The sequence below is a fragment of the Arvicola amphibius genome, chromosome 8, assembly GCF_903992535.2.
Source record: "Arvicola amphibius chromosome 8, mArvAmp1.2, whole genome shotgun sequence".
Lineage (NCBI taxonomy): Eukaryota > Metazoa > Chordata > Mammalia > Rodentia > Cricetidae > Arvicola > Arvicola amphibius.
This window is the reverse complement of record NC_052054.1, coordinates 1,596,141-1,609,929: the sequence shown is the minus strand read 5'-3', so window position 1 is coordinate 1,609,929 and position 13,789 is coordinate 1,596,141. Positions and strand designations below refer to the sequence as shown.

The window sequence follows — 13,789 nt, the reverse complement described above, 5'->3', positions numbered from 1 at the left end:
GTTCCTTTTTCAGCTTTTACTGGGGCCTCGTAGCTGGTAAGGGACATCGGAGGGCTCTGAGTATTTCAGATGTGGAAGCTGATGCCCTGTCCACAGATAGCTAGCTTCTCTGATGTAGCATTTTTGTCATGGGTTTTTTTCTCTTGAATACAAGGTGGATACTTATGAAGCCTTGGGTTATTTGGGAGCATTTTATGTCCTGTTTTTTAATTGTAAAAGTACATTGTGCACAGCTCAGAGTATGTGCAATCAGAAGTCTTTTTCTTTCCATCCTTAGCTGTTCTTTCCCCAGGTAACTTCCAGATTAGTGAGTGTCTCTCACCCTTCACTTAGATTATGCCTGAGCTCTCCCGTATACCTGATGTGGCAGCAGGCAGAGGGGACACTAACGAGTGACTGTTTTCAGTGGCATTAGCCCCTGGAACTTGGGGTGAGTAGGTACCATTCTGAGGTAACAAGGCTGAGAGGAGTTCCACTGAACGCCTGCAGTTGGGAGAGTTAAGGCTTCAGTCCTCAGTGCTCACAAGTTACCATGCCACTCAGGACCAGTGTGGGAAAGAACTGTGGCCCAGGGTGTTAAGGTGTGTTGCTTTTTAAATTTTTAATGTGCAATTCTGTCCTTTGGAGCTACTTTTTATCTTGTTTTTGGAAAAATATTGAATGCTTTGGTGACTTTTGTTTTTTGTCTTTACAGTCAGTGTGTCAGTTATACTTCCAAGAACAGCAATGTAATGTCCTAAATACCTTATTGAACCATTCCCTTAGTGATGGCCCTTGTTACCTCTAGTGCACTGTTATGCAGTATGGCCCAGGTATTCTTATATCTGTATTTTGAATACATAAATTTGTATAGTATACTTTTACAAGGGGAATTGATATAAATCATTTTATGTATTCCAAGTTTTGACAAATCAGTACTAGAGCCTGACCCCACAAAAGTATACAAAGTACCCTTTCCTGCACTTCCCAGGCGTTACTTATGTTTGGGAAGGACATCATTCTATCTCCAAGATGTTTTTTTTTTTTTTAAGTTTTATAATTTTCATATGGAACATTTTCATGTCATAAAAGTTAATTCTTTCAACATGGTTTCTTATTTTTTCATAACACTTTAAGGAAAAACACTGATTTATATTTAACTTTTTCCAATCTATTTATTGAGCTCCTGTTACTGCTGTTAATAGTTGAATGCATTGGAACCCTAAGTTCTAGGCACGTGGTAATTTTGAAAAGTAGTAATCTTATTTCTTCTTTCTGGTATTTATTTTTAATATTTCAGTGGCTGGGACTTTAAAGTGCCTTGCTTTTTATCCTTCTTTCCTGTTCTGTTTAGACTCCTACAGCCCAGGTGGCCGTGAACACAGTGATTCTGCCTTGCTCTCTCAAGTAGCTGGGATGATAAGCCTCATGAGCCACTGTGTCTTGCCAAGGTTTTCATTTGACCATTTCTGTATTATGCATACTTTTTATCCTTGTTATTTTTGACATACTGGGGCTAGAACACAGGATTTTGTGCCTGCAGGGAATGACCTTTGTGACTAAGCTACCCCCAGAGTAGAACCCTTTCTTTTTTTAAACATTTATTTATTATATATACAATATTCTGTTTGTGTGTGCATCTGCAGGCCAGAGGAGGGCACCAGACCTCATTACAGATGGTTGTGAGCCACCATGTGGTTGCCGGGAATTGAACTCAGGACCTTTGGAAGAGCAAGCAGTGCTCTTAACCACTGAGCCATCTCTCCAGCCCCAACCCTTTAATTCTTAAAGCCATAAGGAGATTGCAGATTAGCATGCACTAAAAAGTGTACTGTTCCTAGATTACACACGCAGCAGTCTTTCGGAGAAAGTGGCTGTCTTAGGTTTTCTATTGCTGTGATAAAATACCATGACCAAAAGCAGCTTGGGGAATAAAAGGGCTTATTTCAGCTTATAGTTGTAGTACTTCACCAAGGGAAGACGGGGTAGGAACTAAAGAGTGGCTGTGAGAGAGCACTGCCCCGGGGTGGCACCACCCACATGGAGCTGGGCTCTCCCATATCAATCAAGAGTGTATCCCACAGACTAGCCTACAGGTAAATCTTATGGAACTATTTTCTCAAGATTCCTTCTTCCCAGATATGTCTAGGTTTGTGTCAAACTGACAAAAACCAACCAAGATAGTGTAGTAAGAAGGGAATCTTGCTATATCTAGCCCAGACTGATCAGGCACTCAGTTTGTGGCCTGAGGCGGCCTTGAATCCTTGGGCCTCCAAGGTTGTACTCCTGAGTGCACTTGGCTGGGTATATTCATGTCCATACCACCTGGGGATGTTCCCAAGTAATAGCCTTTGCTGTTTATACTTTAGTATATTGACTTTTAAAAGTCTCAGCATTCAGACCCTTCTGTAATACATTTTGAGTGGACAGGATTACTGATAATTTGGGATGTGAAGTCAGACTTGGCATCTCTTGTCCTGGTCTTTTCCTGAGTTAGGTGTGTTTGTACATGTTTGCCACAAGTTGATGCCATTGCCTTCCATGGCTGTGTGCTATAATACCAGTTGTATGTGGTTCTTAGTGCTTTAGTTACCTCAAGTAAAAATGAACAGCATCTTTCCATAAAAGTAGCTTGATAAATAAATAACAAATGACCCTTGTAGGAATCTCTAAATGGTTGTGTATGGTATGAACTCATAAGCCAGGACTTTTAATAGGCTATAGCCATATAGTCAATGGTAGCAGAATGTGATATAACCTCTTAAAATTTAGGAGATTGCTAGGTTAAGATTCAGGGTGACAGCACTCGGGAAGCAGAGGCAGGTGGATCTCTATTTCGAGGACAGCCAGAGATACAGAGAAACCCCGTCTCAAAAACAAACCAGGGTGAATAAGGATGCCAGAGAAGGATGACACACAGCGTTCTCAGGTTTGTCTCAGTGTGGGTGTCTGATAACAGGAATTCACTTGTGAATGGATGAAGACTGGAAGCCCTGCTCACATCTTAAGATTCGGCCACGTGGCTTGGCAGTGAACCATATGGAACATCCCATACCTGAAAGATGGCTCCAGGACCTCCCTTCAGTCAGGTTGTTGCTTCCAGGGACAGTTCCTTCTCTGTTCACCTTCCTCAGTCCTTGTGAACGCAGTCTGTGCAGAGTATTTGTAAAGGAAAGACAAAGCCCTTGTTTCTCAGTCTCTATCAGCGATCCCCTTGGCTCTTCAAGGCCACGTGAAGAAGGGCCTTCTTAAATCCAGGCTCCTACCAAGCCTAGTGCCACGACTTCTTTACTGGCTCCTTCATCCTACTCAGACTAACAAAGTTCAGTTTTTCCTTGTTCTGGAACTAGATAGTATCGACTGCTCCAGTTTTCCCTCCCTCCCTCTTTAACCCACATGGAGGTGGGGAGTACTGCCATGTGGCAGGTTACAGAAGGAAAACACAGGGCTCCTTCCCAGATACTCTTGAGTTTTTAGTTTTTGCTTATTTGTATGTTTTATGCACCTGTATGAGCTATGCCACGTGTACTGGGTGCCCACAGGGGCCAGAAAAGGTCATCAGATCCTCTGGAGCTGCGAGCTTCCTGATTTGGGTGCTAGGAACTGAACTTGGCTCCTTTGGAAGAGTAGCAAGCCCTCTTAATAGCTGGAAAGCTGGCTCTGGCTGCTCCTGCAGGGACCCAGGCTTGATTCCCAGCACCCCTATAGCATCTACCAAGTGTCTAAGTCCAGTTCTAGGGGAACTCAGCATTGTCTTCTGGCCTCTGAAGGCACCAGGCATGTATGAGGTGCACATAACACACAGGCAAAAAAAAAAAATTACAATTACAATAATTACAATCAACTGAGCCATCTCTCCAGTATATTTCTATGTACACATATATGTATGTCTACTCCTATATCACCCTTCATTATGGATATACAAAAAATGAAATTCCCCTCATTGGACACTTGTTTTAGTAATACAGAGACATTGTAAATAGTGTATCAAGCAACAATTTTACACTTTTATAAGTCTTTGGTAACTACTTTCTTAGGATAAAGTCCTAGAGATGGAATTGTGGGGTCCTGAGGCAAAAGGAACATTTTTAAGGATTTAACCCTTGTTCAGGTGTATCAGTTACATCCTGTTTCCACACAAACTCCTCTGTGTAACCAATGCCCAGGTCACAGCTCTCAGCACAGGTGAAGACTGCCAGGATGCCCCAGTCCACACTTCTGCCCAGTCTGTCTGCCTTGAGGTAGTTCAGCAGCTGGGGCATGACCTGGGGAGAAGACAGAATAATATTTTAATACCTATATTTTGGTCCAGTTTTCTTAAAAAGTCATTATTTAAGGTCATACCTGGAATTCAAATATCCTCTTTGCACCACAGGGGCAATCTGGAATATCTTTTTCATGAGGGATATTTTCACCAGAAATCCAGATGGGTTTAATACCTCTTCCATACCTGAGAATCTAGAAGGTAACAAGGAGTATATGTCATCTAAGAATTCCCTGTGGGAACATGGTTTGAGGATCAGTGAGAGGATCCCTGTGTGCTTCTGTACACTACCAACACCCAAACCTCAAAGCCATTAAACAATTAAAATGTGTGTGTACACATGGCAGCACTCGTGGAGGCCAAAGGATAACCTTCGAGAGTCAACTGCTTCTTCTATGTAGGTCCCCAGGACCAGACTCCATCATCTGGCTCGGCAGCAGGCACTGGCCCCACAGTGTTGGAATCTCAGTGCTATCACTGCATTGTAAACAAAGTTAATAATTCATTACCATACAACTGTGTGAGTCTACGTACAAAATGTTGCCATAGCAGTCAGTACTTGGCTTCATGTATAGTCAAGATCCTTAAATATTTAAAAAGGGATATGTATGCAGTCAGACATAGTGTTTGGTATAATTGTTTTAAAAAGGGTAAATTCACTATAATCAGCTTCAGAGTGCTTTTCCTCTCTTTTGTTTTAACTTGTATCACCATTGCTAAAAACCACCTAGTGTTACAGACAGACCAAAGCTTCGTGTTACCCTGGTTGTTTACTTGCTCCAGTGTGTTTAGGAAGTTGCCTTTAGGGATTTTTGTTTATGCTTTTTTTTCTTTTTCTTTTTTTTTTTTTTTTTAGAATTCTGTACATATATAATGTGTACACAGTGTATGGGCACGTGAATCATACTGGTTTTATAAGTTTTGAGAACACAGTGAAGAGGTATAAATCCCATTTTACCTGTTCTGGTTCAAGGGCTATTTTGGATTTAAACTTTTGAAAAATGTGATCTTCCTTGGATTCATGCTTTGCCATGGAATCTAGTTCTTCCTCAGGTATTCTCCCTGGGGGAAAAAAAAAAAAAACCCAACATAATAATTACGGAATACTGGGATAATCCCCACAATTTAGCCATTCAAATGTATGGAGAACCTAATTAACATAATTAGATCCTCTGTTCAAGTAATTTCAGTGCCTGTTTGTAGGTAACATGTAATCATTATAGATCATTATATTGAATAAGGCTTCAAATTAAAATGTGAGTGGTGGCTCAGCACTAGAGCAGTGCGTCTTGGGGCTCCCTGCAGTGGGGTCCTCATCATTGCCGTGCTCAAACCATCTGGATTCTTCCTTCAAGCTTCCTCCCATCTCACCCATCAGTGCCATTTCCTATTCCACAGCCAGTTTTCCAGCAGACCAGTGGCTGCCAATACAAAGTGTGGTAACATGTATCAAAATACGACCTTGATATCCTGAGTCGGATGAGCTGAAATTCAATGTCACCATTTTGATAAATTGGGGTAGGCATTAATTAATGGCACTTCCTGCCATAAATAGCCAGGATGCATGGAGAATGTACATTCCCTCACACTGGAGTTCTCTCAAGGGAAGAAGCAAAGCCTTAAGCTACTCCACAGGTGTCCCTGTCCCTTCCTTCCCTCCCAATCTCTCCTTGCAGCCCAAACTAATTTTCAGCTAGGACAGTAACTTCAGGGAAGCATTCTGAAAATGTTTATCTTGTGAATGTTGAACATCCACAAAAGTAGAAGTGCTGTAGTTGTTAAGTATGAAGAACTAGCTTCAAATCAAATTTCAAGATTCCGCCAGTTACTTACAGATAATAATTGATGATTAATGAAGTTTCTGCTTTTCTGAATCAGGAATTGAATCTAGAGCCTGATACACGCTGGGCAAAGTTCCAAAGCCCATCCTGTTTTTATTCGTCTAAATATGGTCTCATGAATTTGTTCAGGCTTGCCTTGACCCCAGTTGGTAGCCCTATAAGGCCCTGGACTTAAAATCATCTCATCTCAAGCCTACTGACTAGCTGAGATTGTAGGTCTGTACCACTAGGATCCACTGACAAATGAGGGGTGGGGTGTGTGTGTTTGTGTGAGAGACGGTGTTTCTCTGTATAACAGCCTTTGCTGTCCTTGAACTCACAGAGATCCACCTGCTTCTGCCCCCAAAGTGCTGGGGTTAAAGGTGTGAAAACTGAACTGAATTCTTAACTATTAACCTCTTCAATTTCTGATAATAACTACTTTCTTTCGTTATTTATTTCCTCAATAGTTCTGGAATCAGTTATCTCTCTAAATAGATCATTTTATAGATCTGGAGTACCAACTATAAATGAGATGATCTAACAATTTCTAAAAATCTAAAGATTTTAAAATCTTTGTTATAGATAAAGTACTTATGAGTTGCTACCATCTTCCAATAAAAATTCAGACCTACTTTCTGCAAATCTGTACAATTTTCTCAGACCAAATATATCAATTTACTTAATAAAATAACAGCGATCAGATATAAAATGTGTAACACCTGTAATATTTGCAATCAGGAGGCAGAGTTCAAGGCCAGCCTGGCCTACGTGAGGACATGCTTCCCTAGAAAAACACGCCCATTGCTTTTTTTCCCCACTCTTGAAATATATTTTACTAGATACACATCTGTCAAATCACTGGTTTGAAGTCATGTAGAATTATGTAGACATATAATTCAACTGTTTACTTTTATGATTGCTTCTTATATAATGCTCACTCATAAATGATTGTCAGGCCCTACAATCACAACTCTTGAGCACGCCATCCCTCCTGTTAACTTCCTTTATGAAGGAAAACATTTTCATGACTTGCCACTTGTAAAAACGTGATCAACAGTATACACGAGTAGACATGACCTACCTACATCAGGTAGTTCATGTGGCGTCCATTCCTAGGTTCTTCAGCTCTGAGCCATCTCTCCAGCCTGCCTCTTCACCTTTCTAACAGTCACAAGACATTTACTCGTTTGGGCCCCTGACTCCTGGGTGCCTTCTTCCCATTGTGTGTTCTGTTACCAAGCATGAACCAAGCAACTCTCACATTCATTTTTTTTTAATGCTTAATGGCAAATGAACCAATAACTGAGTCTAATATAGTTTCTATAAACCTGACCTTGTGGTTTAGAAATTGAAATCCTACTGTCAGCAAGATCTAGAATCAAACTATAAAACTTAAGTTCTTTGTTCAAACACATGATACCCAGAACTTGGTTTCCGCCCTGGAAGCACAGGCCAAGTGTGTTCTGAGCCCGCATGAGCAACCTTAGACAGTGAAAGCTGGACTCACGATCACACGTGTGCTGGTCACTACTTCAGCCTCGACACAGCCCTAGGATATGCACTCCAGAGACAGTGACTGTTACCGAGGGCCCTCGTCATACGTCCTGCAGTTACTGTGCCATCTACAGTCTCCCATGACGCTGCTTCACCACCGACACCGGTGGAGGCTCAAGTGCATTCGGTCATAGCACTGTAAAACTTATGTGCTAAGTCCTTACCCATGCTTTCTGTAACGTCAGAATAATCTTCCATTTCTACGGCCTTAGGTATAATCTCATCTTCTGCTTCTGTTACAATTTCATATTCTGGAAACAGGAAGTTGTGATCTGGAATTGTCTGGTTTAAAGGATCTACAAGAAAGTTATTAGCATCATTAATAAACATTTAGTTTTAAGATGATCTAAAATTTTCCCATTTCTAAAGCATTTCATCAGTCTGAACACCAGTCACTATGGCCTAGGACAATCACTGTGTAGCCTGACACCAGGCATCGAGTGAAGTATTGGGCATTAAATGTATAAAGCTGCTGCCTGTAACACAGCAAGCTTAGTTTTGAGTCAGGATCTCACTGTGTAGGCCAGATGGGCCTCAAACTCCTCCTGCATCTTGAGATCTAGGATTACAGACAGGTGTTACCATCACTGGCTCAATATTTTTAAAATACATATTAGGCTAAAGTAAGATTAAATGGTACAATAAATATACCAACTGTTAATACAGTCACTTGTAATCAAAGTACTGGATATTGTACACAACGAGACTAGCCCAAGCATGAACAGTGATGAGATCAGTCTACCAAGTCACTAAAGAATTCATTCTTATCAGATCAGGGGTGTATGTGCCATTGACCAAAAGACAGTGCCACTATACATGACTGCTGTTAACTACTGTGTTTAGCTGGTTGTATTTTTGACTAGGGAGTCTAAAAGCCAATACTCAAAGCTGTCCATATGATTTCAACAACACCACTTTCATTATTAAAGTATTGATGTTACCAGTTCTTAAACTTTCTGAAGTATTTTGTTTTCTAATTTCAACTTTAATCAGAAACTAAAGTATGTTTGTGGGTTGATGGGTTGACCGAGGCACCGAAACTTCTGGAAACAGATGTCTTACCTGACTGTACACAAGCCTGCTTGTGTCCCAGCTGCCAGTCCAGTGTCTGATGCTCCTTACTGCAGTAATGCGCCTGCTTGCACCTAGAGCACGCTTTAGGGCCCAGGCAGCCACAAACCCTACAGAGATGGGCTCCTGTCTTAAGCTGGAGGCACGCACATTCTCCACTGTCTGAAGCCCCCGTCTCAGAAGGTGGCTCATATGAGTAAAACACATTTTTCCTCGGTAGCTGATTACGAAAAACTGAAACGAAGAGGTGTGGAAAGTATAAAGGTTTTCAGTGAAACAAAATCCAAGCACTTGAACCTTCTTCACCTCCTCATAAAAGTGTTATTTAAAGAGAAAACGTGGGGTTTTCTCTTTCAGGGAGGAGTTCTTACAGATGAGGGGATAAAACCGGGAAGAGAGCATGCCTAACAATGAGTTATGAAAATCTGTAGGTAGGGGCACGTTTCTGAGAGAGTTTCTATTACCCGACTCGAAATGCCCACAGCAACCGGCTCATCCCACTCCGAGGTTTGACCCGAGGCACCCACAGCCTCGGCCCTGCTCCCGGGCGGGCCGCTCACCTCGCAGGCCGGCGCAGCACGGCGGCTCGCGACAGCAGAAGAGGAAGAGGCTGCGGTGGAAGGCGTCGTCCCGGCCGGGCAGCGGCGCGTACACCTGCAGCAGGAAGGCGAGCGGGCGGCCGCAGCGCGCGCACGCCAGCGCCCCGGGCCCCGGCATCCCCGCCAGGCCGAGCCACGCGGGCCGCCCGCCCACTTTGCTCGGGAACTGCTCGCTGCGCAGCCTCCAAGCCGGTGCCTCCTCGGCGAAGCCCAGCTCCACCGGCCCGGGAGCAGCCATGGGGTCCCCGCACCGGAAGAGTGACAGGAGGCGGAAATGAACGCAGGATGCTGGAGGGCGGGGCCAACCGCAGCCTTCCGCTGCTGGTGTCTACTTCCGGGGACGGGGAGATCGGACGCTTTTTCAGGATATTTGGGATATCTGAGTTTAAGGTGTTGACTCTAGATCCTAAGACTGTTGAGGCGGGTGGGACATTCTCAGCGCTTGGATATAAAGGAGAAACTTTAGTTTGTAAGTTGAAAAAATTTGCAGGTTTTTCTTAAGACGGTTTTGTCTTTAGCAAACAACTTGTCTAAGTGGATATTGGTCGTGGTCATTTCTTGGGGGAGAACAGAAGTGTATTTCCTCCTCAGTGGAGCGAGGGGCAAGCAGGCTTCCCAAGGCTGGGATCTGTAGTTTGGTTCTATTCTGTTGTGTCATGTCAAAGACAGTTTCTTATCGTTTACTTATTTTCAAGTAACGTATACATCCTAAGTAAGGTTGTTAATCATAATTAATGCTAGAGTTTGCTGTTTTCCTCTTCTCTTTCCAAGGGAGGGTCTGCTGTCCTGCGGGAGAATTGAGGTTGGGGTAAACAAACACAGAGCCTTGAAACTTGCCCTCTCGCAGTTAAAGGATGTTCAGAACTCTGTGGAAGAGAAAGATTAACGGATACAGTTGAGAATAAGCGTTAGAAACAAACTTATGGAAATGCTTCACACCGTTGGGTGCTCCCATACTCACTGTCCTGTGTCTTGGATTTGGAAAGGATCCCCGGGAAATGGAAAGACAAAGCAAAAGTGTGATATTAGCTGGTGTAAACCAGAATTCCCAGAAGGAAGCTGTTTTCATAGCCTGGTCAACTAACAAAATGGTTTTTGTGTTTTAAAGAGTTTAGAATGTTGCTGATACTATTTCTCTTACGTTATCTTTAGCCCCTTATTGCCCAACCTTTGTGTCAGACCTAACATCCTGTAAAACAGGTAAAGACGATTGGAATGCATTAACAGAATGCTATTCTCCACCAATCAAAAGGCTAAGAATGCGTTCGGATGGCTCGGGGGCCTATCGGTGAGACTTCTCTGCCTGTGACTGACTGATGTCTCCACCAGTACATTTTTAGAATACCTAGATTTTAAATTTTCTTTATTCTGTTACTGTAAAAGCTCCACAAAACTGCTTCTACCATGGAACATTGTACTTGAGAAGACCTGAATATTTGTTCCCAAGCTATGATCACTCAAATTTAGCTCCAGAATAAATTTTTTGTTTGTTTTTCATTTTCATTTCATTTGCTTGTAGCGTTGGAATCTGTCTTGGAACTCGCTCTGTAGACCAGGCTGGCCTCGAACTCACAGAGATACCTATATCTGCCTCCTGAGTGCTGGGATTAAAGGTGTGTGTCACCTGCTGCGTCCGGAACAAATTTTAACCCCATTTGAGGTGAAAGCTGTAGTTTCATGTCAACATTGGTAATGTAACCAAATGCAGCGGGTTCCCATCTTGGTGTATGCAGAGCTAAATTAAGCACAGCCAAGAAGAGTGGAGAAAGAATAATTTCAGCAGACAACGAGAGCACTGGAGTGACAAATATGTTCATAGAGGGGTCAGCTCGTTTCTAAACATGGTGCTAAGAGTACACTCCGGGGGGGCTGGAGAGATGGCTCAGTAGTTAAGAGCACTGGTTGTTCTTCCAGAGGACCGGGGTTAATTTCCCAGCAGCTCACAGCTGTCTGTACCACCAGTTCCAGGGAACCCAACACCCATGTCAAAACAACCAATGCATATAAAATAAAATTTTAAAAAAAAAGAGTACACTCCTGGTCTTGCTCAATTTAAGGTAATTTTATTTCTTCTTCTCCTCCTCCTCCTTTTACTCCTTTTTCTTTCAGAGACAGCATTTCCATATGTTGCATATCAGACCTTTGAAACCAAACCACAGGGTGCGTGTTAGTATTCAGGCATCTGTACTGGTCCTCCCTTGGGGTCCTGACAATTCGTCCTCAGCTGCAGCCACTAAGGGCACCTCCTGTGCACATTTACTATGTTCCCTTTTAAAAGGTGTGCCTTGCCCACCTTCCATCTCTCTCCCTCCCTTTCTCCCCTACTCCCAGAGTGTCTGACCCACCTACCCCCCCCTGCACCCCCCCCCCCGTCCCCCTCCACCCCCCCCCATCTGCCTATTCTCTTCTGCCACTCCTGTCATCAGAGGCCGGTCTCCCCCCTCCCCTTTTCCCATTTCCTTTCCCCTAATAAAAAGCCCCTCCATGTGAGCCCTGTTGCATGGGTCTTTCACTCTCACGCTGTGGAGAATTCATCTTTATTACGCCTGCAAACCTACTGATAGATACGGCAGAGCTAACGCTCTGAGCGGCTCACCCGGGTTGCGTGTTCACGTTTATAGTTTGCCCAGCATCATTTTCTACCTTTTCTGTTACTGGTGGGTTTAACCTACAGACAATAAATGAGGTGAAGGGGTTTGAATTTTAGCCAACATGACTAAGCCCATGAGTGAGCATGATACACAAGCAGAAACTATGACATGACAATTATTTTGTAATATTCTGTTTTTTACCAAGAGAGGGTATTCAGCTCATGTGAGGTTATAGAAGCAAAACACAGGACATTACTCATAGCTACAAGTACAAAAAGAAATTTTAAATATTTTTATTATCAGCTATGTAGCCACGGCTAGTCTGGAACTATAGGGGATTATAGGCCCCAGGTTCACTGTCACTTCCTCCTAAGTGTCAAAATTAAAGACATGGTCCATTAAACGCTGCCCTAAGGTTATTTTCTTTATTAAAAAAAAAAAAAAAAAAAGGCTAGGGGCTGAAGAGGTGGTTCAGCAGTTAACATTGCCTTTTTTTTTGTTTTTTGTTGTTGCGTTTTGTTTTGCTTTTGAGACAGGGTTTCTATGTAGCCCTGGCTGTCCTAGAACTCACACTGTAGACCAGGCTGGCATTGAATTTAGACATCTGCCTGCCTCTGCTTCTCAAATGCTGGGATTAAAGGTGTACACCACCACTGCCTGGTTGTTCTTCAGAGAATCCAGGTTTATTTCCCAGAACCTAAATGTTGGCTCACAATCTCTGACTCTTGTTCCAGAAAATTCAGCACCCTCTTCTGGCCTTCTTGAGCACCAGGCACACAGGTAATATACAGACATGCAGGCAGATAAAACACCCATCCACACGAAATAAAATTTAAAAAGAAGAGGTAGATACATCTGGTCAGGGTTGAGGAGTGGAGGCATGCTTGGCTCAGAGTCATAAAGTTCGTGTGTGAAGTTAAAGATTGAAGCTGGATGGTCAGCACTCAGGAGGCAGGACAGAGGCAGGTGGATCTCTGAGTTCAAGGCCAGCCTAATCAACAGAGTGAGTTCCAGGACAGCCAGAGCTATACAGTGAGACCCTGTCTCAAAAAGGTGGTATCTTAGAATGCTGAGGGGCTATAGGCTAGATGGACTCCCTGGTAGACAGACAGACAGACAGGGAAAGGGACCATAGGTAGGCCATAAAGGTATCAAACTTCCAAGATAGCCAGCTTGACCCTCCTGACTTGAGACAAAAGTCTGGTAGCTTCTACCAAAGCCCTTGTTAGCTTTTTTTCTCCTGCCTGAGGCTCCCTGATAGGCTGGCTAGGCAAGTATGAAACCAGATCACACAACTGTGGACTAATCAACCATGCCTTTCTTCCTGTCAGCCTTCTCTAAATTAGGGGAGGAAACTGTGGGGGGAAGAGGGGGAAGGTCTGGATTTTTTGGCTTCCCAAGGCGTGTCTGTCCCCGCCCTGACCCGTTTCTCCCGCCCCCGCCCCTCTTGGAGAGCCTTTTTCTCTGTGTACCCACTTCCCTTAACTACCTGATCTTGCTTCTGTAATCAGTTCAGCTGCTGTGTCCCCCTAAGGCAGGGTTCCTGAGACCAGCCCCAAGCCAATTTCTCAAGCCCTTTTTGTAGGACAAAACCATAGAGAGCAGCTTTTGCATGTAAACATGTTTACAAAAATGGGACCAGGCAGTTAAGGAAAATGGGTTCTGAAACAATGGAAAAAGGAAAAAGAACGTTTCCAAGAACAGATGGCTCTGGGGGGTTGGTTTATGGCATCTATGGTTACTAGGGTAAGATAAATCCTGTCTTTTTTTTTTTTATTTTCGACACAGGGTTTTCCTGTGTAACAGTCATGGTTGTCCTGGAACTGTTGGACTCTAGCGTCCAAACACTGAGAAGGAGTCGCCCCCAGAGACCACCTCTCCCACCACAGCCGATGCAAAAGCATGAGG

General features: G+C 43.4%; 1 protein-coding gene across 2 annotated transcripts; it reads right to left on the bottom strand.

Annotated features, from left to right (window-relative positions):
* Nucleotides 1-2,791: 2,791 nt before the first annotated feature.
* Nucleotides 2,792-9,547, bottom strand: Pdcd2 (programmed cell death 2). Of its 2 annotated transcripts, XM_038338730.2 has the most exons (7): nt 9,455-9,547; nt 9,252-9,367; nt 8,683-8,925; nt 7,785-7,916; nt 5,202-5,305; nt 4,324-4,437; nt 2,792-4,244 (listed from the first exon to the last, which is right to left on the bottom strand). In XM_038338730.2, the coding sequence occupies exons 1-7, from the start codon at nt 9,526-9,528 to the stop codon at nt 4,068-4,070; spliced, it is 960 nt and encodes a 319-aa protein (XP_038194658.1). In that variant the 5' UTR covers nt 9,529-9,547; the 3' UTR covers nt 2,792-4,067. The 2 variants fall into 2 exon arrangements, with proteins under 2 accessions (XP_038194658.1, XP_038194657.1); XM_038338729.2 differs by having other exon boundaries at nt 9,252-9,547.
* Nucleotides 9,548-13,789: the final 4,242 nt, after the last annotated feature.